The sequence below is a fragment of the Alexandromys fortis genome, unplaced genomic scaffold (genome assembly GCF_014885135.2).
Source record: "Alexandromys fortis isolate MF-2015 unplaced genomic scaffold, M_Fortis_MF-2015_v1.1 scaffold_269, whole genome shotgun sequence".
NCBI lineage: Eukaryota > Metazoa > Chordata > Mammalia > Rodentia > Cricetidae > Alexandromys > Alexandromys fortis.
The window spans coordinates 1,347,960-1,374,879 of NW_026068138.1; the positions used below are offsets into that span (position 1 = coordinate 1,347,960).

Consider the following 26,920-nt stretch of genomic DNA (forward strand, 5'->3'; position numbering starts at 1 on the left):
AATAGAATAAGTTTCCTATAAGACAGAGTGGTGTCCAATTGTGTCAAACCCTGTGGACAGCACAACAGTCTCCCACTGGAATGGCGATTGTTTTCCTCATTCCGGTGACCAAATGTGACGAACGGAAACTGACCACCAGGGGAGGGATTGTGAGAGTAGAGTCCCCTGTGGAGGGGAAAGAATGACAGAGACCCCGGAAGGAGAGCGTGATGGATGCTCGCTCCTGGCTTTCTCCTGTCCTTTCATCGAGACCAGGAACTCAGCCCACGAGCTGCTGCCACCCACGTTCAGGCTGAGTCTTCCCTCAGCGAATCGCTTTGGGAAATGCCCTCACCAGTGTGCCTCCCAGGTGACTCTAACTCCAGTCAGGTTGACAATGAAGATTAGCAGTGTCACCAAATGGCCCTAACCACTGTCCCATTTCTCCCCTGCACTGTATTCTTCACTGGTGACGTTTAATCACCTTTTATAGCTTAGTGGCTGTCACATGGTTTTAGTCTTTCTCCTGGGCAGTGACGTGCTGATCTTATTCACCCTGCATTGGGGTTCTCTGAGTCAGGTGCCTAGGTGAAGCTCAGGAGAATGGATCGCTGAACAAGCTATTCCTTCCCAGGTGCTTCCCTAGCAGACTAGGAATTTGTGGCCAATCTTCACTCTCTGTTACTTTAAGGACCGCAAAGACATATAAGGAAAGTGTCATTGAGATGTCAGTATACTCTCTCACTACTGAGTTCAGAGTGTTTCTGTTGACCTGAAATGCTGACTTTTAGAAGAAATGCCCCAAGATTTGCTTACTGCTAAAAGTAAGCGAGAAGTAGGAAGTGTGTGACCGAATTAACGATAATAGCTAGTTAGCCACTGGCCAAAGAAAGAAGTATGGGAGACACCATCTTTCTCTCAGCCTTCTGAATAGAGCAAGAAAGATCAAAGGGTAGCAAGAAACCGATGCTTCCTGGACTGGTTGAGACTCTGAGATCCATGGACCCTTGATTGCTCCATGTGAAAGACATGAGAAGTGAAATTAAAAAGTTCTGACTGGGGACGGATAGCTGGAGAGAGGGTTCAGTCAGTAAGATGCTTAACTTGCAATCATGAGAACCTGACTGATTCCTGATACCCCACTTCCAAACAGCCTGGCACACTGTGACTCTGGTTAGGGTGGGGGCGGGGGAGAGCAGAAGATCCCTGAAGCTCAAGGGCCAGCCATCCTCGCCCATCTGCCTAGCTCCAGGTGAGAGAACTTGTCTCAAAAAGTATGGCTGGATGGTGGTGGCACACACCTTTAATCCTAGCACTTGGGAGGCAGAGGCAGGTGGATCTCTGTGAGTTCGAGGCCAGCCTGGTCTACAGAGCGAGTTCCAGGACAGCCAAAAAAAACCCTGTATTGAAAAACAAGAAAGAGAACCCAAAGAAAAACATATAGGCATCCTCCTGAATATTAACCTTCATCAGGCGATGAAAGGAGACAGAGACAGAGACCCACATAGGAGCACCGGACTGAAATCTCAAGGTCCAAATCAGGAGCAGAAGGAGAGCGAGCACGAGCAAGGAACTCAGGACCGCAAGGGGTACACCCACACACTGAGACAATGGGAATGTTCTATCGGGAACTCACCAAGGCCAGCTGGCCTGGGTCTGAAAAAGCCTGGGTTAAAACAGGTCTCACTGAACATAGCAGACAATAAGGGCTACTGAGACCTCAAGAACATGGGCAATGGGTTTTTGAGCCTACTGCACTTATTGGCTTTGTGGGAGCCTAGGCAGTCTGGATGCTCACCTTACGAGACCTGGATGGAGGAGGGTGGTCCTTGGACTTCCCACAGGGCAGAGAACCCTGATTGATTGCTCTTTGGGCTGACGGGGGGGGGGGGGCTTGATTGGGGGGGGGGGGGAAAGGGGAGGCAGAGGAGGGGAAGAGACAGAAATCTTTAATAAATAAATTTAAAAAAAAGAAAAACAAAAGTACCTCTTGAGGACTGGCACCTTCGATTGGCCTTTGGGTGTTGACTGGGGTCAGTTACTCAGAGAGGTCGGATGCTAGGCTACCGGGAAAAGAAGAAAGCAAGTTTGACACAGAAAGTGAGGTGGGGCTGCTTGCTGTTGGAGACTGTTAGTTTCAAAATCAGAATGATTGAAGGTAAACTAAGCAGAAAATACTGAGGGCCAGCTCTGGTAAAGTCACCGCAGTATTGAGTTTGGGAGATTTATTCTTTTGCTCTCTTCTTTCACTGTGAGAATTCGATGCAGTTCAGGGAGAGCACAAACCCAGACTCAGAGAGATGACATTGGAAGGTGGGGTGAGAGGTTCAACAGTTAAAGGAATGAGTGACTCGGCTTATATAGAAAAAAATCAAAATGGAATCGCTGGGCTCTATTCGGCTCTCCTGCCAGGTTAAAATTTCAGCTGCCGCCATGAGTTATTAAACAGTGTTGTTTTCATCGAGTGCCCTTTGAGTGCAGAACGCTGCAAAGTAGGCGCTGTTGGTACCGATTTTCTTGTGATAAAAACTATTGCGGTCTAGACAAATTTTAATTTTGTGCTAGCCAGGACCTCTTACACACCGACCACTCTGCTGAAGAACACCATGCTCGGCAGATGCTTGCCTCAAAATCCCTGCACCCCAGTGCCCGGCTTCTCAGGCCCTTGGGTGCTGTTTGTGTCACGGGGCAGATTTTCCTGTGGGAGGAAATTATGGCTCTACTAACTCAGATCTGAGAGAATCCGGTCCAAGAGCACTAAGGCAGGAAGAGGCAGGTAGGACGGTGAGGTGAATCTGGTCTGTGCTAAAGCCATTGTGCTTAGCGACTCCTTTGTAACTGAAAAAGCCACAAGGCTGGGGAGGTGGAAATGGCTCAGTCAGTGAAGCTCTTGTTGAACAAGCAAGCATGAAGATCTTCATTTAGAACCCAGTTAGAAGCTGGGGAAGTTGCCTGTGCCTGGAATCCTGGTGCTGTGATTGGTGAATCTACAGAAGCTGGCAGGCCCTGCCTGGCTCACGTGTAGAATTCCAGACCAATGAGAGACTCTGTCTCACGCACGCACGCACATGCGTCTCCCACCATCCTCTTTGATAGAACAGTACTAGGGACTGAAGCTGGTACCTTGCAAGTCCTGTAAACGTGCTCTCTGCCATAGAGTCACATTTTATTACTGGGCTGCTTATTTAATTGTGTGTTTATTTTAGACAAGGTCTCCCAAAGTTGCCCACTCAGGCCTTGAACTCACTCAATGGCCCAGGCTAACCTTGACCTTGCGACCCTCCTGCCTCAGCCCCCTGAGTAGTTGTGACGGTGGGTAGGCACCATCAAGTCAGACTTGTCCTTATTTCCAGAACTAGTTAAAATAGTCCCAAGGGACGCATGAAACAATTCTATCAGGACTGAGTGGCATTTTTCTCTACATCTCTGCACTTCCCTCAATTCTTCACTAGATGGCGTTCCAAATCAACCCATAGCCTCTGTGCCAATGTTTTGGTCCAGGGGAAGGTAGCCAGACACAACTGTCTGAGACTTCCTTTCCCCAACTCTTTTTGATGCCTCCAGATGAGCGATGAGGTCCGCGTGTTGCTGAATATTTGATAGGCCGTCCTTGTAAATATTTTTGAGATGGCTCTTGACGGAAAGCATTTTAAAATCTTAGAATGGTTCTGTGTGATTGGCAGGAAGTTTGGAGAGGTCCATCATTAGTGACCCAGGCACCTAGCTGGTGCCGTGAATCAGGAACAGATTCACTCAGACTCCATAATGGAGACAGTCAGTTCCAACTGCAGGCCACCGTCGTGACAAGGGTGAAATTCAGAGTTTAGGTAGAAAGGACAAATAGGTGAGAAAGGAAAATATAAAGCAGAATGAATTTGGGACTGGGCAGATGTCTCAGTAACGATCTTGCAAAGCACCAGCACCTGTTTCAGGGGCCCAAAGCTGCCTGCACCTCCAGCTCCAGGGCGAGCTAACGCCCTCTTCTGGCCTCTGAGGTCACCTGTACTCATGTAGCCTGTATATACGAATGCACATAAATCTTTATTTAAAAGAGATAAATTCATGGAAATGATTAAACCCTGAACTTCGTTTGACTATTTTGTCCACATTTCATGTCTAGGACCTTCCTTTCAAGGCAACTGATGATATAATTTTTTTAAAGATACCCACACATTCAACTGATTCAGAAAATATAACAGAGGCTGTCTTTTCATAAGAAATTGGATTTGAAGATTTTTTGCAAAAAAATGTACAAAGAGATGTCTGAATTGATGTGACTTCATCACTAGCTAAAATGAATAAGAGTGTGTGCTTCCAATTCAAGTCAACTCCACATTTCTCTTCCTCTCTCCTCCCCTTTTTTCTTTCTTATTCAGACAGCTGGACACGTCATCATTTTGACACATCTGTGCATAATTGGTTCACTGCTGTCAGTAGTCAAGGAGACAGTTTGTGTGTGTGTGTGTGTGTGCCAGTGTGTCTGACTATGTATCCCTGTGTGTGTTTGTCTCTCTGTGTCTGTGAGTGTGTGTATCTGACTATGTGTCTGTGTATGTCTCTGTGTGTCTGTATGTGTGTGTGTCTATGTGTCTGTTTGTATGTCTGTGTGTCTCTGTTTCTGTCTGACTGTACATTTGTGTGTATCTCTGTATGATTGTGTGTGAGTGTGTGTCTTTGTTGTGTATGTGTGTCTGTCTATGTGTGTGTGTGTTTGTATGTGGGAGAGAGAGAGAGAGAGAGAGAGAGAGAGAGAGAGAGAGAGAGAGAGAGAGAGAGAGAGAGGTGCTTGAGGTCGAGAGGCTTATCCATGTAAAGATGTTTCACACCATCTGAGAATTTGGGTGCAAAAATCCTAGAGGGAGCATGGCTTGCTTATGGCTGTGGTCTGTCATCATAAAACAAAACAAAACAAAACAAAACAAAACAAAACAAAAAGCTGGATTTGGACTGATTTGACCCATAGCCTGCTTGCCATGTGATTCAGTTAATTCAGCCCTGCAGTGATGAGCCCCAGCTGAGGGGCAAGACAAACTCAGGTCTATCTAAGTGGTACCTGCTGTAGACACACCTGTTCCAGAGCGCAGGTCATATGCACGCCACCACAAAACACCTCTGAGGACTGACGAGTGGAATTTTTTTTTTGGATTTTTGAGACAGGGTTTCTCCGTAGCTTTTGGTTCCTGTCCTGGAACTAGCTCTTGTAGACCAGGCTGGCCTCGAACTCTCCTTCCCCTCTCTACCTGGGCTGTCCTCGTGTGTTTCATTCTAGCCACCCAGTCTTGCCCCCATCTGCCACACGCTTCTCTATTGCCTTCTAGAGTGGGGACCTAGAACTTGTGAATGATCCACCCAGAGGGAAACTCAGGCCGGTGGCTGAGCGATGGCTTTTCCATTTTACTCCAATCGGTGTGCTGTGCCAAGACACGTCTGTTGTTTCATGTTTCCGCGTTCTATTTGCCGTGGTTATAAAATAGAAAGTAAAATCTCCTGAACTGCTGCCTAGTAATATAAGTTTCAATTTCCCTTGGAAAGAAAAAACCCGACTCCTTTGTGAGCCCAGAGATGGAAGCGGCCTGTTAAATGCAGATACGCCTGACCCAGCATCCTGGAGGTCAGCGAAGCAGCAGGAGGTATGAAAGGTGTGCTCCCAAACTGGGTCAGAGATGTGCTAAAAGGTGAGAGGGTTATTTCATGAATCTTTACAATAATCCACTCTCCCAGGTTGAAGCAATTTCTGTAGTGTTTTGGGGGCCCTGTCTGGAGAGATGGATCAGCCAGCCTGTGCCGCATACGGTGTCCCACCCAGGTTCCATTTTTTAGGGCTCCATTCGGTAGAATCCATTATTTTAGAAGCCAAGTAAAAAGCAGTCCTTCAAGTGTAATTTTCATCATTTTTTCCTACCTGTCTCTGAATGCATTTAAACAATAGAATCTGATATTGTGTTTCCCACTTCCGCGGGTAAAGAAAGGATGTGAACTTTAGAAATTCTGACTTAAAACAAATCTGTTCTGTGACCTTAGACCCTGACAGGAGGCAGAGGGGTCACCTGCAGGTCTGGGGTGACGTGTTGGGGTCACATATGTTGACTATGAAGCCCTTCCCTCCGCATGAGAACAGTGGCAAATGAGGAACCCTGTAGTGTCAGCCGAAGTTAATGTGCCTCTGGTCCACGCAGGGGTGGTGGGAGACACGGACGTTAGAATACTTAAAAAGAGAAAATACCAAGCACGTTTATTATAGGCTGTGTAATTGTGGGCCTGTGAAATGGAAGGGCAGTGGCTGAATGCCGTTCAGAATTCTGCTGTCATCCACACACAAAGCTGAGGACGGAAAGCGTTTCCTACCTGGAGAGTAAGAGCCAGAGGCAAGAAACTGGCAGCCCTTTAGTCCACATGACTTCATTACGATAATTTAAAAATGTATATATTAAATATTATTATGATAAATAATATATATTATTATATAACTAAGAGCCAACTTAAAAAGATAGCACTTGAAGCTTGAAATTATAACACTTTTATACAAATAAAATCTGAACTTAATGTTCCAGGTGCAATTTGTTCCATATGTTATCGATTGTAGTCATTTTTATTTCTAAAATTTTTATCATATTTACTTATGTGTTTGTGTGTGTGTGAGTGTATATGTGTTGGAGGGGGGCTGCTTGTTTGTTCGTGGCTGCTTAGCCCCGAAATAATCACACAGAAACTGTATTAATTAAATCACTGCTTGGCCCATTAGCTCTAGCTTATATTGGCTAACTCTTACATATTAATTTAACCCATTCCTATTAATCTGTGTATCACCACGTGACTGTGGCTTACCAGCTAATGTTTGGGCATCCGTCTCTGGCTGGGCTACATGGCTTCTCTCTGACTCTGCTTCCTTTCTTCCAGCATTCCGTTTAGTTTTCCCCAAAGCAGTTCCTTTATTAATCAATGATATTCACAGCACACAGAGGGAAATCCCACATCACATATGGGTATCCACAGTTGCCACAATGCCTGTGTGGAATTCAGAGGACATCTTGCAGCAGTTTGTTCTCCTGATGTACCCTGCTGGTTCCTGGGATCGAACTTAGGTCAGCAGGCTTGGTATCAGGCAGATTTTCCTGGGAGCTACTTCCCTTAAGGGTTGCCATTTTTAATGGTTGTTTTCTGTTCTATACTGGTGGGTCAGGAATTTGGAAAGAAGTAACTTAAGGAAGGAGTTTATTTTGGCTCATTGTCTAAGGGTGTCATCTAAATGGCCACAGGTTTATTCCTAAGTTACTAGGCAGAGACATTGTATTTAAGGCCCCCAAAGAGCCTTGGTTGCTGTTAGAAGCTTGTTGGCATGGAATAAATCAGTCACCAAAATCTTAGCACATGGTTACTTCATGCCAAGTGATGAGTGCACGTACCGTTTTCAAAAAAAGTTGCCCTGAGATAATCTGTGATAGTCAGAATCTTCATCTACTTTAGCATGCTTCTCAAATGGTCCTTCCATCCCAAGGCTTGCTTGCTTCCCTGGAGGATGAACCCAGGGCTCTCTGCATCTAAGGCAAGCATCTGGCCACTGGGCTACATCCCTAGCTCTACCGGTGAGGTTTGAATGCTGTCCTTGTGTGGCTAAACCATTGTGTCACTTGGCCACTTACTGTATCAGGCGTCAATTCAGGGAGGAAAGCCCTTGTCTCTGCTGAAATAGCCAAGGGAAGGATGCAGAGATACTGGACCATCGCCTCATAGGATCCAGAAAGAAATGGGAATGGGCTCTTGTTTGCTCACTCTTCAAAGAAGCGATCTTTTCCAAGTGGTCATTTTAAGAATCCTCGAGAAACATGAAAACCGTTTTCAACTTAGCTTCCCACTTCTGCTGACTCTTAAATTTAGTTATTTTCTCTAGTCCACAGCAAGGTTAGTGACTCATGGGGAAAACAGGAAGGAGTCACAGGTGTCAGGGCATCACCACTGACAAGTGATGCTGAACAAAGACACCTTAACATTTGAGGCAACAAGATTCCTCCATAGGCTGGGTTATTTCAAGCCTAATGGGTTATTTAATATTCATGGGAGCACTCCACGGCCATTGCAGCAATTTTAAATGGTTTGGCATGCTCTCTCTCTTTCTGTCTCTGTTTCTCTCTATGTCTCTCTCTCTCCTCTCTCTCTCTCTCTCTCTCTCTCTCTCTCTCTCTCTCTCTCTCTCTCNCCCCTCTCTCTCTCTCTCTCTCTCTCTCTCTCTCTCTCTCTCTCTCTCTCTCTCTCCCTCTCCGCTCTCTCTCTCCTCTCTCTCTGTCTCTGTCCCTCCCTCTCTGTCTCTGTGTGTGTGTCTCTCTCTCTGTGTATGACTGTTTGTAATAAGAGGTCAACATTGGATGTATTCCCACACTTTATTTTTCGAGGCATATCTTCTTTCCAAATGTGGAGCTTATCAAATTTACAATGCCAGTCTGCTCTCCAAGATGCAGGGATGCCCTTGTCTCTGCCTCCCATATCCTGAAATTGTAGGCACCCCACCTCAGTTGATTTATTCGTGGGTGCTGGGATCTGATCTGGGGTCCTCGTGGTGTTTTGTAATAAGAACTTCACCATCTCCCCCAGTTCCCTGACATGCTTTCTCAAGCCCCTGTGCCATTGCTTCTGCCTCTGCTGGAATTTACTGAACTATGCCTCACTTCTTGGTGTACAAAGGAAATCTCTGAACGTGGGCGGAAATGTGGGTGTTGACCCCACACAACTCTTCAGCTGCTATTAGCTCAACTGGCTGCCGGGACAAAATGGAGTATTACGCTTTGCTTTATAGAGGGTGCAGGATGTTTATTGTGTCCATTCTTCAGCTAAAGCTTTCGGTTCAGTTTGCCTTGTTTTTATGACTGTTCATTTTTGCTGGCCTCAAATATATGGCTGACATTAGGTTTATTGGAACGTCTGCCGTGGTTGCCTCTGTGATGTAAACGCCACCAGTGAAGCCAGCCACCTCTTTCAGTCACCAAGGCCCTAAACTCCTCCTTTTGATACCTGCTCTTGTGTTGTCTTTTTCTAACTTGTGTTAGAAAAATCGTGAATGGGGTAGGTTTTTGAAATGGAGGCACAATTTATTTAGACTTCAGATGTTCTCTATAGAGAAATTAGGCTAAAAATATTCATAGTTGAAAAAGGCGTGTCTAGGGAAATGTAGCCATTTCTTCGTGTTCTGCCAAGCTGAAACCATCTTTTAGATGCATGTGATTTCATGGGCGACAGATCACCAATTTTATATCATTTAAGCTTGAGAGACTTACACAGATATATTTCAACTCTAAATTATGGGGCAGGGGTATCAGGGCAAGTGCACTGTGCAAAGGAGTAAGACAAGTAAAAAAATTAAAGCAAGTGAGATCCTAAGATGTGGGCAGAAAATACATTGAAAGGAGAAAATTGACTCTTCAAGCATTCAAAATGAAAATGCTCATTGTTTTCTGGGGCATGTTTGTTTTGAATACTTTATCAAGTTTTACCATTGACAAACAACTTGGCTAACTTCTCCAGAGGTCATTGTTTTTGCAAGTTTTTCTTGTGGAAAATCGACATAAGCAACCCAGGAAGAGGAGAGTTCATCCCTGCCCCCTGCTCTCCTAGGACTGCATTTCCGGCCGCAATGCCCTTCGCTCATCATCTGCCTCGCTGCTGCCTCTGCAGACTCCCCAGCAAGGAGACCTTTCTATTCCTTGATTCCCAAAGAACACTGGTGTTCCTTTGTGAGTTTACAGACCACCAGGCGTATCTCTCCAAATCTAAACCCAGCTGCTCTGAAGGGGTCTGAAGCCAGGTGACCTGCAGCTTTAAAACACCTGTAGGAAACACCAGCCTTGCTCCTCAAGCTCAGTGTGATAGCAAGATACATGGCAGACTGCAGGGGAGCTGGGGAAACTTAGAGACGCTCTAGAGCTTGGGCTTCATGATCATGTCTTCAACCCCCAGAAATAGCTTCTTCACCCACAAAGCAGACCTATATTCTGGATAGTTGTGTAAACACAGACCTTTCTAGAAAACCTTAGAAAGTCATTTCTATCCATTCTAAATTTCCAGCGGTGTGGCTCCGCTGCGAAATACCGTTAAGGTGATCAATGACAGCTCAACTTTCTGAAGGAACAAATAAGTTTGCATTGTCCAGGCTGGAAGAAAAGCTGGAGCCGGAATGAAAGATGGTGTAGTCACGGCATGCATGAGGTGTGAGATCCCGTGTCTAAACCGACTTAGGAGCAAAGGCTGTCATCTTACGAACGGTGGGATGCAGCAGAAGCTTCAGGGAGAAGGAATCAGTCAGAAGCTGTGGTTTTCTTACACGTCTGAAGATTCAGATCTCAAGGGATGGTCACAGAGGGACAAAAAGGCGGGGGGAGGGTGGGGCGAGGGATCAGGTGCAAATTAAAATTGACTTAAAGCATATTAATTTAAAGAAATGAGTGATATAGTTCATAATGGGAGTGTCTAACAGATTCTGAGCTCAATGACCTGATTTTTGTATAGTTTGTCACATAAGTAACAATGTGACGAACTATTATCAGACATTGTAGGGAGGGTGTAGTGGCAATGCCCCATACCTCTGATGTCTGTCTTTGCCTGTGGAAGACACACATATATGTATGTATGTGTGTATATGTGTGAGGATGGATGCACATATATACAAAAGATATGCACATATAGACAAAAGATATGTAAAGTTTTTTTAAATGCCCAGGCAAAGCATTATAGGACAAAAAAAAAAATACCCAACAATTTCCAAAAACCTCATTGAGTCCATTTTGGGTTGGTCCTCTACTGCTGGGCATGGAGCCTGGCCTTCCGTATGGATTGTATGGTCGGTGAGACTCCTTTAGAGAAAGCAGTATTTCCACTGTGAGAGGGTGTTGACTGTAACTTAGTTTAAGATCTATTTCATTTTTAAATATTTGTATCTGTGTCTTCTATGAATTAGTGTGCAGGAATCCACAGGGGTCAGAAGACGACATCAGATCTCCCTGGAACTGGAAGTCCAGGAGGTTGGAGCAGCCATGCGGGTGTTGGGAACTGAACCTGGATCCTCCGTAAGGGCACTAAGCGTCCTTAACTGTTGAGCCACCTCTCCAGGCCTCTTGTTTTGATTTTTTTGAGACACGATCTCATGTAGCCTAGGTAAGCCTTGCATTCTAGATCCTTCCCCCTCCATGAGTGTTGAGATTACAGGTGTGCCCCCACTCCACCCAGGGATGTATATCTGTGTTAGCATAAAGTATGGACACATTTTCAAAACACTGTTATTTTCTGGACATGACTATTGATCTCCATCCAAGGCAGAGGTGCTGCTAGGCCACTCTCTTCTCAAATGGCTACACTTGGTCAGGGAGAGTCATTTTATCTTGTGCTCCCTTCTGTATAAACACCTCTCGCTAAATACGCAGCGCTACCAAGTGTTGTAGCAGACGACAAACAGAATGCCGTTGAAATGACCAAGTCGTTACAGGAACAAATTTAAGAGGGGAAACAGAAATCCTATGGAAACACGGAGAGGAAGCTGTGCAATGAAATAGAAATGTCAGGATCTTCCTCCACTTAAGATTCAGGAACCAAGCGCACTGAGGCACAGGGAAAGAATTTGATTTACAATTTGAAGGAAACGCCGCGGTAAAATAATTGAGAGCCGGAAAGCAATCTTAGCTTTGCCAAATTGCTTTTCCCCATGCACGCTCCATTTAGGTGCAGGACTCGTGTACTTACGTTTAGTTTGCGCATATTTCCTTTCCCCTGTGAATATTCCATCCTGCCAGATTAGGCCTGCTTCTCCGCCGTTGCCAGCCGAAAGACAATATCAAAATTGCCTGGTATCAGAGTTTGCCTTGCAGCCTGATAAACAAAACATGCTTGGTGTTTTTTAAGTACAGAGGTGTTGATCCGACAGTGAAACCAGCCTGGTCTTCACAGTAAAAACATGGGTTCTTTCAAATTAGTCTGAAATGACTGTTGCGAAGCACAAAGAACTGGCAAAATATTTGTTAACAGTAATAATTACTACCATTACCGTGATGATGAGAGCTAGAGATTCAACAGGTTGTGGCTTTGGGGCTCCTCGGGACTTTCTTAGCTACTCGGTGTTTTTACATAGATGAGGCCTTTACTATGTGCATAGCAGTGACTTCTTCTGGGGAATAATTTTAGTAAATTCCCTGCTGTACTCTGTTAAACCCCAGCTCGGCTCCTTCTCTGAGACTAGCGATGTTTTATTACTTCTTTGTAATCTCAGAGAACCAGTAACAAACTTGATTTTAGGAAGTTTCTGTCTCTACGGGAGTTTTTGCCTTGCGGAAACTTGTGTACTTTTGTGCCAGGCACAAGAGCGGGATTTGAAGCTTCCGGCACATCTTTTTATTAAAAACATATCCTCTTCTGTGTCCAGTTTGTGGCATTAGGAAGCATTTCTGGGGCTGACAAGCTGCCTCAGTAGGTGAAGGTGCTTGCGGCCAGGCCTGGCAACCTCGGTTGGTTAGTGGGTGGGGGACACTGACTCTTAGAAATTGTCCTCTGACCTCCATACATGTGGTAGTGGCATGCACCCCACAAATAAATAAATAAAATGTGAACAAGGTTAAAGCAAACTTACTTCTGGTTTGCTTATAAACCATGGCAGCCTTACAGATCATTTTGATAATAGCTTCACTGAGCCTTGGGAGTGTCATAAACCAGTGTCAAGTCCCAAATGCTCTTCACAGGTGGAGCAGGAAATGCCCTTTTTGAGAGAAGAACTGGAAGCACTGAAAGTGAGCAGGGCACAAACATGCAAATGGGGCTGAAGCCCAGAGCATGCCTGCTTTAAATTAAAAGTGGGTGGAGCCAGAGCTGGTTCTGTGCTGTGGAACTGGAAGCGCATTTGTACACTTATATACATTTTTGATGGGGAAAGCCTTGTTAATCAATAATCTTTAGGAGGTGGGTCTTAGTTAAGGCGTGGCCTCGCTGGGACCCAGGGTAAAAGGTGTGCACCTCCGTGTGTGGGCTCTCTGCGCCTTTTCCCGAGGGACATTCTGTGCTTGGATTTCTCATTTCCTGTTTTGTGAGTTTTCCCCTTATAATAAATAAAATATAATTGTTTTATCCTTAGCCAGCCTGGTTATTTCAACACATTTTATTTTCTCATATTTGATGGAAAGGGTTTTTGTTTTATTTTCTTGTCCTTAGGTTGAGAATTTTCAAATGCTTAAAATCTTAAGGTTTCTCTTAAAGAGAAAAGTGATAGCTCAAGGACCCATTACCATTCTATAAACTAGGCTCACCAGGAATCATCTAGGGCATTCAAGCCAGGTGCAGCCTTGTGCACCTATAACCTTACCACTAGGGGGCAGAGAAAGATCCTGAGAACTCATTGGCCAGCCAGAGTAGCTGAAATGACAAGTTTCGGGTTCAGTAAGGGACCCCATGTCCTACGTAGTTTTAATTGTCAACTTGACATAGCCTAGAGCCACTTGAGAAGGGTGTCTCAACAGAGCGACTCCCCAGATCATATTGAATTTACCTGTGGAAGAGTGTCCTGGCTAATTGAAGTAGGAGGTCCCAGCCCACTGTGGGCAACAACATTCCCTGGGCAGATGGTCCTGGGCTGTATAAGAAAGGGACAGCAAACAATGTCCTCCCATGGTTTCTGCTTCAAGTTCCTGCCCTGACATCTTTTGATGCTGGGCTGTAATATAGAAAATGAAGTGAACTCCTTCCTACCCTAAATTATTTTTTTTAGAAGTGTTTAATCCCAGCAACAGACGGAACTTGAAGACTCTCATGTGCCTGACTTCCTCTTCTGTAAATAGACAAGCCTTCAGCAGCTCCTCGTGGTATCATAAAGGCGAACTAACACAGCCCAGCCACTTGACTTGGTGTACAAATGCTGTACACTCTCGGCGAGTTATTATTATGTCAGACTCGAGGACAAGACTGAGGTCCACACCGATTGACTAAAGGTCAGTTGACATGCTCTGACCGTTGGTTTTATCTGTGCCCTCTTCCCCCTTGCAGGTGGCCCCAGCCATTAAGGAGAAAATGATGAAGAAGGGAAGTCTCATGCTGGGCTACCAGCCCCACCGAGGGAAGGTCAACTTCTTCCGCCAAGTGGTCATCAGCCCTCAAGTGAGCCGGGAAGACATGGACTTCCTGCTGGATGAGATCGACAGCCTGGGGAGGGATATGTAGCCACGGCTTCCATGTCCCCAGAGGCACCACTCCTGTCCTGGGGAGGCACACAGATCCAGTGCATCTGGACACACCCTAGGTAGATGACAGCCCTTCTGGTGAGATTAGCAAACATCCCCACTCCCACCAGAAAGCCAAAATGCTACGCAAATACTCCTAAGGGTTCTTTGGCTGCCTGCTGCTATGGGCTGTAGAATGGAGAAAGCAGAAGCAATAAAAAGTTATTCCCTCAAATGTCATCCCTGGAAACAACCCTGAGGAGGCTCTCGGCAGTGCCTGTGGATGGATATTGGATCGTCGGCTCTTGCTGTTTATTAAAGAACCTAGAAACACACAGTGTGGAGCCTACAGCAGCAAACCTCACAATGCGGCCCCTGTGCCACCGCACAAACATCACTAAGGAACTTACTAAAACCTCACACTCCCCAGCCTCGCCCCACACCATTTAAATTGGCAACTCTGGCTCTAGCATCCCAAGTTTTAATAAACACAAGTGGTGAGCCTTTTGCACAGTAAAATCTGAGAAACGATGGTCCAGGGAAAACCTTGGCTGGTGCTTTGCCAGAAAAAGCCAGGCTTTGAAAAACACAACTGTTGTGTTTGTATCGCAAATGTTCAGGGTGCCTGAAACGTGGCAATCTCTCTCTCTCTCTCTCTCTCTCTCTCTCTCTCTCTCTCTCTCTCTCTCTCTCTCTCACACACACACACACACATTAACTCTGCAAGATTTTTACTGCCTAAAACTGTATTTTTATTTGGGCTGAATTTTTTTCCCCAAGGAATGAAAATGAATCATTATCTACCCTAATTTATCTGAGCTAGAGATTGGGGTAAAAACCAAATACTTTGTAGTGTGCCTTCTTGATCAGTGATAAATGAACACTGATCCATTTCTCCAAATATGTCACTTGGTAGAGACAAACACTGCACGTCTGTGTGGGTCTCTGACCCTCTTCTAGACTTGGGAATGTAGTTTTTATCTTCGCTCTCGGCTTTGTAGGGGTAGAATAAGTTACCATAAGTGAAGTCCGAGGCAACAGCATTCTCTTTCCCAAACTCTGACTTGTCACTGGGACATATTTGGTGGTCTCTCTTGGTGGAGACTCTAGCGTTGGAGACCATCGCATGGCAGTACTTCATTTTTCGTGGGCATAGATGATAGTAGCTTTCTCTCCAACCATCATCTGAGATTTCTTTCTAGAGGGTTCTCTTTGACTAAGAAATGGACAGGATTCAGGGATGAGGGTGTAGAATGAAGGCTGTGTGGTGAGAGCTGACCAGGTGTTGGACTGATGAACACCACCTCATCCTGTATCTCTAACTCACGCCATTTAAATGTTGAGAACTGATGTGTACTGTGTAGTGCCCGCTGAGCCTCTTCACTGTAGAGTACGCGATCTTGCCATTAGCTCCACTCATCAAGGGCGTCTTCTCTTCATTTTCTGAACTACTTCAAACTCCCTGGTGGTGGCAGCTATCCGTGCATGACTTGATTCTTGCTACCTTTTAAAAACTGCCTACCTAAAATGCTCCTAAAACTGATGTCTGAAATAAGTTGTATTTCGTGAAATAAAAAGCCATGTTAACACTGCGTGTGATTGGCAGTTCTTTCTGTCAGTTCTTTTTCGACAGGTGATATCAATACATTTTTAAGAAGTGAACTAGATTCAACTGGAAATTTAGCTTACCAGCAGAAGACACTAGAAATGCTCTGTCTTATTCAACACCTAAAAAAAATGGAAAAGAATGTTTAGCAAGGTATGGGTTTGTTGTTTGGTCATTTTTTTTCCTACTAGGCAATCATGGGAAACTGAATAGCCATAGCTCAGGTCCCACTGAGCCATTGATGAGATGTGGTAGCTTTTTTGATTGATGGAAAATACCACTGAGATCAGATAGTTTACAATCCCATTATTTTTGTGTGTTTCTTGAAATATTCTGCTAATACTATCAATCAGGTATTTGGCTCCATGGTTATAAGAATAATCATTTGGGAGGATAGGGTGACAGCTCACTCAGTAAAACATTTGCCTTAGAAACATGAAGACTCAAGTCAGATCCCTCAGAGCTCACAAAGAAAAAAGCCTGGGTGTGGTGATCTGCCCATATCATCCGGCCCTGGACAGACAGGGACAGTCAGGTCCCTGAGCTAGCCAGCCTCATCTACTGGACACTCGGTCTCAAACAACATAAAATAGATAAACAAACAAAACAACAGATAAATAAATAAATAAATAAATAAATAAATAAATAAATAAATATGTGATAAATAAAATCAAGCTAAACTAAAACATGCACAAGAATAGACTAGATGAACTTGCTTTTAAAGTCTTCATTCTAGGAGAGACAGAGAATTGCCAAAGACGCATACAAGTCAAGTAGTGGCGGGGCAAAGACAATTACCCAAGTGTCAAACTGCTGAGAAGGGAGAAAGAGGCTTTGTTAAAGCATCCTTTCAATGCTGCCTTTAAATGAGCTGAGTAGCTGTGGACTTTACCGGCTTAACTCATTGACAGTTGCCAGACCCTTCCTGTTGTCAAGCTGCCTTGGGGAAGAGAAGGATCAGCTGAGCCATCCCTCTTAGGACAGGCTGGACTGGTATCACAGCAATCGGGCTGTCTTCACTGGGCGGCATACACGCTATCTCCCAGGTGCGAGGGCCACTGTTAATGAAGCTGCAGCACCTCCTCCACAGACTGTGCTCCAGCCCTGACTGCTGCAGGCGACTTGTATGCTGGCCCGTGATGACCCTGCTAACCCTGCAGCTTTTCAACTTTCTAACTTTTGGAGGTTGTACATTCCCCAGTGACCCAACAGAAAGCTCAGGACTGGTGTCATTTGAGGCCAGTGACAGGTCCTTCTGTGCCAGTCCTATGATTCATGGAATTGGAAACAGTTATGATTGGTGAAAATTACGGTCTTATATTTGCCTGTCATGCCCAGTCCTTGGCTGTTTGGCTTATTTTACCAGCCAGCCAGGAAACATCTCTCTGTGCTGCCCCGCTGCTCCTCCCAGGGTGGCTTTATTACCCACTTACGATCTTTATCATGTCTTCATCAGGGTGACTGTTGCTGCAATGAAACACCATGACCAAAGGCAAAATGGGGAGGAAAGGCTTATTTGGCTTACACTCCCACATTGTAGTTCATCACTGAAGGAAGTTAGGACAGGAACTCACGCAGGGCAGGAACCTGGAGGCAGGAGATGATGCAGAGGTCGTGGAAGAGTGCTGCTTACTGGCTTGTTCATCATGACTTGTCTTGGGTTTTTTTTTTTAACCTAACACCACCAGACAAAGTATGACATCATCTACAATGGGCTGAAGGGGTGAGAATGGGTAGGATGGCAGGCATGTAGAGACACCGAGAGAAGGCAAAGAACAAAATTATCAGAAAGCACAAAGCTCAATGAGATGAAGATGGGAGACTGTAGGTCCTGGCAGTATTTTCATTGTGTCCCGTAAGTCTGGGTATGTTGTGCAGTTATTTTCATTGAATTTTTAGAAACCTTTAATTTCTTTCTTTATTTCTTCATTGACCCAGTGATGATTCGGTTGAGTATTTTTCAATTTCCATGTGTTTGTGGGCTTTCTGAAATTAGTGTTGTTATTGAACTCTAACTTTAAGCCATGGTGATCTTATAAGATACATGTGGTTATTTCAATTTTTTTGTATCTGTTGAGGTTTGCTTTGTTACTAAATACATGGTCAGTTTTTGAGAAGGTTCCATGAGTTGCTGAGAAGAGGTATATTATTTTGTGTTTGGATGGAATATTCTATAGATGTCTGTTTAATCCATTTGAGTCATAACCTCTAATAGTTCCTTTCATTTCTCTGTTAAGTTTCTGTCCAGTGGTGAGAGTGGGATGTTGAAGTCTCCCATTATTAGTGTGTGGGGCTTAATGTGTGATTTAAGCCTTAGTAAAGTTTCTTTTACAAATGTGGGTGCCCTTGTATTTGGGGCAGAGATGTTCAGAATTGAGATTTTCTCTTGATGGGTTTTTCTTGCGACAAATATAAAATGTCCTTCTTTATCTGTTTTAATTAATTTTAGTTTGAATCTTTTTGGTCAGATATTAGGATAGCTACACCAACTTGTTCTTACTTCCATTTTATTGTAAAAAAATTTCCCCAGTCCTTTACTCTGAGGTAATGTCTGTCTTTGAGTTTTAGATTTGTTTCTTGTGTGCAGCAGAAGTATGGATTCTGTTTTTATATCCAGTCTGTTAGCCTGTGTCTTTTCATAAATGAGTCCATTTATATTAAGGGATATTAATGACCAGTGACTGCTAGTTCCTTTTATTCTTGCTTTTGTTGTTGGTAGTGGCATTATGTCTGTGTTTCTCTTTGGGATTTGCTGCTGTGAGATCATCTATTGCCTGTGTTTTTGTGTGGATGTAGCTGACTTCTTTGGGTTGGAGTTTTCCTTCTAGTACTTTCTATAGGACTGGATTTGTGGATATGTTGTTTCAATTTGCTTTTGTCATGGAATATCTTTTTTTTTTCTCTATTGATGGTGTTTGAAAGCTTTGGTGGCTATAATAGTCTGGGCTGGAATCCATGGTCTCTTAGTGTGTGCGTAACACTTGACCAGGACCTTCTAGTTTTCATTGTTTCTGTTGAAAAGTTGGGTGGAATTCTGATAGGTCTGCCTTTATATGTTACTTGGCCTTTTTTCTTTGCAGCTTTTAATATTCTTTCTTTATTCTGTATATTTAGTGTTTTGGTTATTATGTGGCAAGGGACTTCTATTTTTGGTTCAGTCTATTGGGTATTCTGTAAGCTTCTTGTACTTTCATAGGCATTTCCTTTTTTTTAGGTTGGGAAAGTTTTCTTCTATGATTTTATTGAATATATTTTCTGTGTCTTTGATTTAAACTTCTCCTTCCTCTATCCCAATTATTTTTAGGTTTGGTCTTTTCATGGTGTCCCATATTTCTGGAGATTTTGTGTTAAGCATTTGTTGGATTTAACATTTTCTTTAACCAATGAATCTATTTCCTCTGTCACATCTTCAGTGCCTGAGATTCTCTCTTGATCATTTGTATTCTGTTTTTTATGCTTGCATTTGTGGTTCCTTATTGTTTACACAAATTTCAATTTTCAGAATTCCCTCGGTTTGTGTGTTCTTATTGCCTTAATTTCCATTTTCGAGTCTTGAATAGTTTCCTTCACCTGTTTAATTACTTTTTCTTGGTATTTTTTTTAAAGGGATTTGTTGATTTCTTCCAGTTTTTTGTTTGTCTTTTCCTCCACTTCTTTAAGTGAATTTTTCATTTCCTCTTTAAGGGTCTCAATCATCTTCATAAAGTCATTTTTAAGGTCATTTTCTTCCTCTTCATCTGCATTAGGATGTTCGGGTCTTGCCTGAACACTGGTTTTCTAGTGGTACTGTTCTTTATGTTGATGAGTGTATTCTTACCATGTTTCCCACTCATCCCCACCTCTCATCCGTACTTCAGGGGTCTCTCTTCCTCCAGGGGTTGATGTAGTTGGGGGCTGTGACTCTGTTGAATGCTCTTTCTAACCCAGGCAGAGCCGAGTCTCCGGTGATTGCTTCTCCAGGTGGGAGAGGACCCAAGGCTCACATGGCCACTCCTTGAGGTGAAGGAAGGTGGGCCACACCTCAGGTGGTTGTTACTCCAGGTGAAAGCAATGACATGGTTTTGGGGATCACCTTTCTAGGTGTAGGTGGGGTTGAGGTTACATGTTTGCCACAGTGGCAGTGTATCACTTATGGAGAATGGCAGTGGATACTGGCTGGGACACAGGGGCTCTTTTTTCCATAGCAGCTACTTACGATAATTTCTGAAAGTCTTTGCCGTTTTCCCTCCTGGTGGCATGGCCACTAGCCACTCCCCGTGATCACTTGCCTCTGATGCCCCTGGACCAAACACTCTACCAATGGCTCAGACTGCAGGGACGATGCTCTCTCTACCAATCCTCAGATTGAATGCTGTCTCTACAAAACCTCAGACTGCATGCTCAGACAGAATCTTCAGACTGAATTCGTTTCTACAGATCCCCAGACTCTAGAATTCTTAAGTTAAGCGGCAAGGCAGTTTTCAGAGAAAATTTGGAATTTGCTTCATATATTTTCTGACTCCCAATTTTTCCATTACAAAGTGATTTTATTAAATTCATTTAGATATACTGTAGTGCTCGGCAACAAAATGGTTCAAGCAAGCAAGTATGGTTGTTTAGACTAGAATTGTAATGGAGGAAGTGGTGATCAGGAGTTTGATTCTAGAAGCTCCTATGTGTGGATTGATTGGCATATTAGTGGCTTTTCTCACTGTTGCAGCAAAATGACTCATGGGAGGAAGGACCCTGGAAGAATTCATGATGGAGAAGCCAGCTCACATTGATCATGGAACATAGGAAAAGAAAGGAATCCAGAAAGGTTAAGGAATTCTCAAGTTCTTAAGAATATACCAACAGTTGGCAGGAGAGTTGGTTCTGTGGTTAAGAGCACTGGTTACTCTTCCAGAGGACCTGGCTGAATTCCCAACATCCACACAGCAGCTCACAACCATCCATAACTTAACCTACAGACACCAGGCATACCTGCAGGCAAAACACTTGTACACACAGAAATAAATAAGTAAACCTTTTGAAAAGGAATACACCCACAGCAATCCACTTGCCAGGTGCCTCCTTTTATTTTCCTCGACTCCCCAGTAATCACTCCATGTTATAAATTCATTAAGGAATGAAAACAGCAGTGAGGGTAGACTCCATATGTCCGATAAGCTCCAAAGCCTGTCATTTGGAAAGCAATCTCCCAGTGTAAGAGCCTGTACAGGGCAGCTCACATTCGTGGCACACTAGGATTGACTGATGGAAGAGAGTGTCCAGAGAGCAAGGAGGAATTCAGGGCAGTTCCATATTCTCTCAGTTGGGCAACAGTTAAGAAGGAGTTGTGGCTTCCTGAAATGAGAACATAGATTTATAGCGTCACCTGATGTAGTCTGTGCAAGATTTGAGCTGCCTTTCAAATCAGTCAAGCACAGGTGATTTATTGATAATTATGAATCTCAGCCTCAGGGAAGAAGTTGAGATGAAAGACTTAAATTGAACATTCACCAGCAAAGGGATGGTATTTCGGGTCACAGGGCTGGCTGAGATCGTGCAGACCGTGTTTGAAGGTAAAGAAAGGAGAAGCAAACAGAAAGCAAAAGCCTGAGACACCAGCTCACAAGGAGGTTCGAAATCTGCCAAGTCCCTACAATGAAGTCTCTTCATTATTCTTCTTACAACTGAGAAATATGCTAACAATGGCAGCTTAGAGGAGAAATGATTGTATTGCAGGTTTGCACACTCACTGTTTAAACCCAGCACTATCACTTTGTGAAATCACATTTAGTGTGGATTAGTGATGATGGATGATGTCAGTGATGACTTCATTCCTTTGGGCAGTGCTGGTTCCTGAGTGCTTACATTTCCTAAAGCAATGCTTGCCTAGTGAAACCAAAACACAAGACAGAACACTCAAGTCAGCAGGTTTCCCCGGGACATCCATGTCAAAACTCGGGCACCTATTGGTAGTGGCCTTGACTTTGATGAGACATTTCAACAAATGCAGGCCTGTCCCCAAGCTACTGTCTGTCCCCCAGGCGTGAAGAGTTAGGGTACCACCCTTGCTTCTCTTGTTTTAGAAGACACTGTTCAAAGATTCCATTCATACCCAACCAAGTTCAAGTGTGGAGGATGAGAAGCTAGGACCACTACCTCTGCACTTCATGTGTTTATCAACTTGGAGAGCTCATGAGTGGGAATTTGGGAAGGGGGGAAGAAGCATTGTTCATGGAGAGCCTCAGAATATGAATTATAGTTATTATTATATTATATTTTATATATAATATATTATTATATATAATTACATTTATATATAATTATTATACAATTATATTATATTATATTAATTATAGTTATTATTACTATATTATCATTATTTGTTTCCAAATACTTCAACATATCTATCTGTTATGTGTAGGATACCTTTAACGTACTCTCCCAGTAGGGAGGCTGCCCCAATCTCAAACAGACCAAAAGTTACCCTGCAGAGACTCTTACTGTCTGTGTTTTCCCGCTTTTATTTTTGTTTTTTTATACGTGCGTATGCGTGTTTGTCTGTTGGAGCTTTGTGTACAGGAGTTCAGGTGCCTGCAGACGTCAGTGAAGAGCCTGGATCTCCTGTCACTAGCATTACAGGAAAGTATAAGGGCCAAACATGGGTGCTGGGAATTAAACTCTGTGCTCGGAAAGAGCGGCAAGTGTTCTTAATTTCTGAGAATCACCTCCTATAGCACGAATTCTAATTGGTTTGAACAATAAAAACCTGGAGTCAGATACAGGGGCAAATGCTGAGAGATCAGAGTGCTTCTCTACGAAATCCTCAGACCGGATGGGGTATCCTGTCTCTGCAAGTCCTCAGATTGACTGCCCTGGGCTCCTGTCTCATCTGACCTTATATTCCTCTCTCAGTCCAGCCATATCCCTTCCTGCCTCCACCCCCCTAGTACTGGGATGAAAGGCATGAGATCCCGAGTGCTGGGACTGCCTTTGTGTGAACTGTTTCTCTTTTAGACAGATTCAATCTAGTGTAGCTCAGGGTGGCTTTGAAATTACAGAGATCCATCTGCCTCTGCCTCCCGAGTGCTGGAATGAAAGGTGCAGGCCCCTACTGTCTGGCCTCTATGGCTAACTAGTGGCTTAGGTCTAACTCTGATCTTCTGGCAAGATTTATTTGTTAGATCACAAACAAAATATTGCCACAATCTCCATTTCCATAATCTAAATTTTTTATTGAGCTATACATATTTTTCCGCTCCTCTCCCTTCTTCCCCTTCTACTCTATCTTGTTATCTCGTGCCCCCTCTGCTCCAAATTTACTCAGGAGATCTTATCTTTTTCTCCTTTCCTATGTAGATCCATGTATGTCTCTCTTAGGGTCCTCTTTGTTGTCTAGGTTCTATGGGGTTGTGGACTGTAAACTGGTTTGTCTTTGTTTTATGCCTTAAAGTCACTTATGAATGAGTACATATGGTATTTGTCTTTCTGGGTCTGTGTTACATCACTATGTTCTTTTCTAGATCCATCCATTTGCCTGCAAATTTCAAGATGTCATTTTTTTTTTTACCACTGAGTAGTACTCTATTGTGTAAATGTACCACATTTTCTTTATCCATGCTTGGGTTGAAAGGCATCTAGGTTGTTTCCAGGTTCTGGCTATTACAAATAATGCTGCTACGAACATAGTTGCACACATGTCCTTGTGGTATGATTGAGCATCCTTTGGGTGTATACCCCAAAAATGGTAATGCTTGGTCTTGAGTTAGATTGTTTATTAATTTCCTGAGAAATCGTCATTGATTTCCAAAGCAGCTGTTCAAGTTGGCACTCTCACCAAAACCAGCAACAGAACTTTGTTAGTTATCAGAATGTGTGGAAGTTGGAAGTTCATTAACGTTCAAGACAGATGCTGCCTCCTGTCTTCTGACTGAGAGCCCCTCCTAGACTGCCTGGGGACATTCAGAAGCACACTGTGTGGAACTTCAAAAGATTTCTCTGATTTCTGTTTAACAGTCTTAGCCCCAAGTCATCCTGTCCTACTCTGTAGCCTGAACAGTTTGGGTGGCCAGAATGTCACCCTAAAAACAAACGCGGAAGTCCAAAATCTGCCACACCATATACCACTCTTTAGCATTAGGACGACTTTGAGATAGTGATTTTGAAAACATAACACTAATGATTAAAGAAGAGATCGTGAAGTGGAGAAGGCGTGGGAGGGGACAGGAAGAGGAGGATGGGGGAGAAACAAAGTAAACAGCACTCACGCATGAAACTGTCAAAATTATAATAATATAAAGGCACGATGTCTGCACCGTTAGAACAGGAAGGCGATTAACAAGTTATTTCTAAGTGCAGCGAATATCGGGAGGTATTAGAACTAGATTACGCCACGTGAGACTGATTGGCAGGGCCCGCAATGTGGTAAGTTCACAATCTTGTCTTCATCAGCAGTGTCTGCAAAGCAGGCCTGAAAGGCAAGGCCCCCAACCCACAGAGTGTGGAGCAGCAGGCACTAATTAGAAATGTGATGAGCACTGATTAGGGAGTTCCTTCAGGGGGAAAGGGAACAAGATGAGCGACCCAACTGGGGAGGCCTCTGTGAAAGAGATAGACAGGCTTGTTTAGATGAAAAGTTCCCTGCCTGTCACCTGGGGGAGCAAATTCCCTCAAGAGGGGGTCATTAGCATGGCATTTGCACACAGATTTATTTATTTATTTTTTAAAAAAGGTAAAGGTCACCACAGAACAGGAACTCCTAGGAGCCAGCAAGGGCGGCCTTTAAAAGGCAGTGATTGGCAGCAGGGCTGGAGTCCCTGTGGAGAGGGCTCTGAGGGCTGCTGCCAACTGTTCCTACTCCTGACCTCCACTAGTCAGAATTGAAATGACCCGGTTGGGATAGCCCGGGAAGGGGCAGAAGTCCTTGGCTCCTGGGTGGGCTGAGGCTCTTGGCTCTGAGCCCAGAGACCTTGTGCATTTGGGGAAAAAAAAAAAAAAAAAAAAAGACTTTCCCTTTCCATGCTCTGGTTGGTGGCTCCCCCTAGTCAGGGCTGAGGTCGGCTTTCCCTCCCACATAGTTTGAGTTTGATTAGGCTGTGGTTGAGTGTGAATGGTGCCCCCTACAGGTTGACCCTTGACCTTTAGCTGGTGGTGGGATTTTGGAAGGTTGTGAAACCCTGAGGGGGTGGAGCCTCACTGGAGAAGTGTGTCTTCAAGGGAAGGGGTCACTTGTAGCTTTGTAGCAAGATTCCCCTTCTGAATTTTGATTTATGATTGTGGACACAATGTGACTGCCTGTTTCCTGTCCCTGCTGCCGTATCTGTTAATCCCACCGGACTAGAATAAGACCACTATCACAATACAATTTTGAGCCAAATTTGAAGCCAGCTTTAATTAAATACTGACCAGAATGTTGGACTCTGGCCAGGTTCATTCCAGAATTCCCAGAAAATGGTGACAAGTCACATTTTGCAGTATCTAAAAAGGCAAATCCATTATACCACACATTTCCCACCAAGTCCAATCAGGGGCAAGCATACATCTTGACACATTTCCTGCCCATGTACCTCCTGCCTACTTGTGATCAAACATCTCGTGAAGCTGAGCCACAGAAACTCATTTAGGAGAGGAAAAACAGTGGCTTGTTATCTTCCATAAAAAACAGCCTCCATCATTTCAGGAAGTGTCTGTCGTTGGCCAAGTGGCACACAGGTTAGAGTCCTTTTTGTTTCATGGATCTCTTGGGCACAGTAATTAAAACTCAAACCTTAACTTTGGCTCTTACATATCTTTCATTGCCAACCACAGAGGACTGTGTCACCTTAAACTGTAAGCCCAAAGAAACCCTTTCTCCTTGCTAGTCAGGGCGTTGATCCCAGCAACCAGAAGAGAAGTATAACTCATGAGCCAGACAATTGAGCCCCCCAGGGCTGTGTGCTGCTGCCTCTAGCTTCACTGGCATCCAAGGTGGGCAGTCTGGTTCTGGAGCCCTTAGAATACTCTGCTGTCATTAGAATACTCCTGTAGCTGGAAGAGGAACTGGATGGAAACATCCAGATTGACATACAAAAGGAGCCAGCTTGCAAAAGAAGACTGGAAGCTCATGTTTACCTGAGCATCGTCCAAGGAACAGATCATGCACACACATGCGTGTGTAGGGAGTGGTGTGGGGGTGTGAGTCAAGGATTGTGAGAGCCCTGTAAAGGTCTGCAGACCAGATGCTTAGAGGTTTTCTGAGCTCTTTCCTCAGCCCACTAGGCACTTCCATTCCTGATTGAAATAAGCTGTCTCTATTTTTAGACAAGAATTGGCGGCCTTCTGAACGCATCTCCGTTGATCACCAAAAGTAAGTACTGTTATTTCTAAATGACTTAAAAAAAAAAAAACAAAGTCAGTATTTTTGCTCAGGTATCATTGAAAAAATAACATTTGTGAAAGCCCAGGCTTCACGTTCTATTGTCTTCCTAATACCTGTGGAAATAAAGGCATATTTGGTAAAAACAAAACAAAACAAAAAAAACACACCTTACAAAAAATAACAACAATAAAAAATAACCATGCCTTTGATGGCTGGCAGATTGTGAAACCATCTCAGGTGCCAGCACGCAGTTCACACATGAAGAAATGCGATGCACACTCAACCACTCATCTCCCGCCCCCATTCTTCTCTCGGAAGACCTTTTTCAGACCTTGGTAGGGGACTGCTAGGCAGATTAAGCAAAGAGGGAAGAACATTCTGGCTCTCTGGAGCAAACAGACACAGGAAGGCAGATACACAGATGTAAATGTAGAAGGACTACCACACTCCATGGTGTGGCCTCTTTGTTCCACTGGGCTGATCAGATTTAATAAGGGGGCAACATGAAACACTGAAAAGCAAACACTCAGTTCCTCAAAATTCTAGCTCCAGGATAACTGGGCTTTGCCCCTGATTGTACCTTGTGGGCCTGTGTTCTGAGAATTCATTTCTTCCCCTGAAGCTGGGCATCTTCCCTCCCTCCTAGGCCTGATGGAGGATCAGGGTTAATGACCACTAAGTGTTTTGTTAACACTCAGATAGGCAGACTCTTTCCGCCCCCCCCTCCCCGGCCTGTACCATGTGTCTCCCATACCATGTGTCTTTTTAATGTTATCTAGGATTTTCCTATAAATCTGCATTGGTGCTAAGTAGCAACTTAATATCCTTCAAGAT

At 44.0% G+C, this 26,920-nt stretch overlaps 1 protein-coding gene across 1 annotated transcript in view; it reads left to right on the forward strand.

Annotated features, from left to right (window-relative positions):
- Nucleotides 1-15,685, forward strand: part of Gadl1 (glutamate decarboxylase like 1) — a 171,537-nt gene extending 155,852 nt beyond the window's left edge. Inside the window, exon 15 of the mRNA XM_050126562.1 lies at nt 13,984-15,685. Coding sequence (XP_049982519.1) covers nt 13,984-14,157 — 174 coding nt within the window. The 3' untranslated portion in view covers nt 14,158-15,685. The remainder of the gene's footprint in view (nt 1-13,983) is intronic.
- The last annotated feature ends 11,235 nt before the right edge of the window (nt 15,686-26,920 follow it).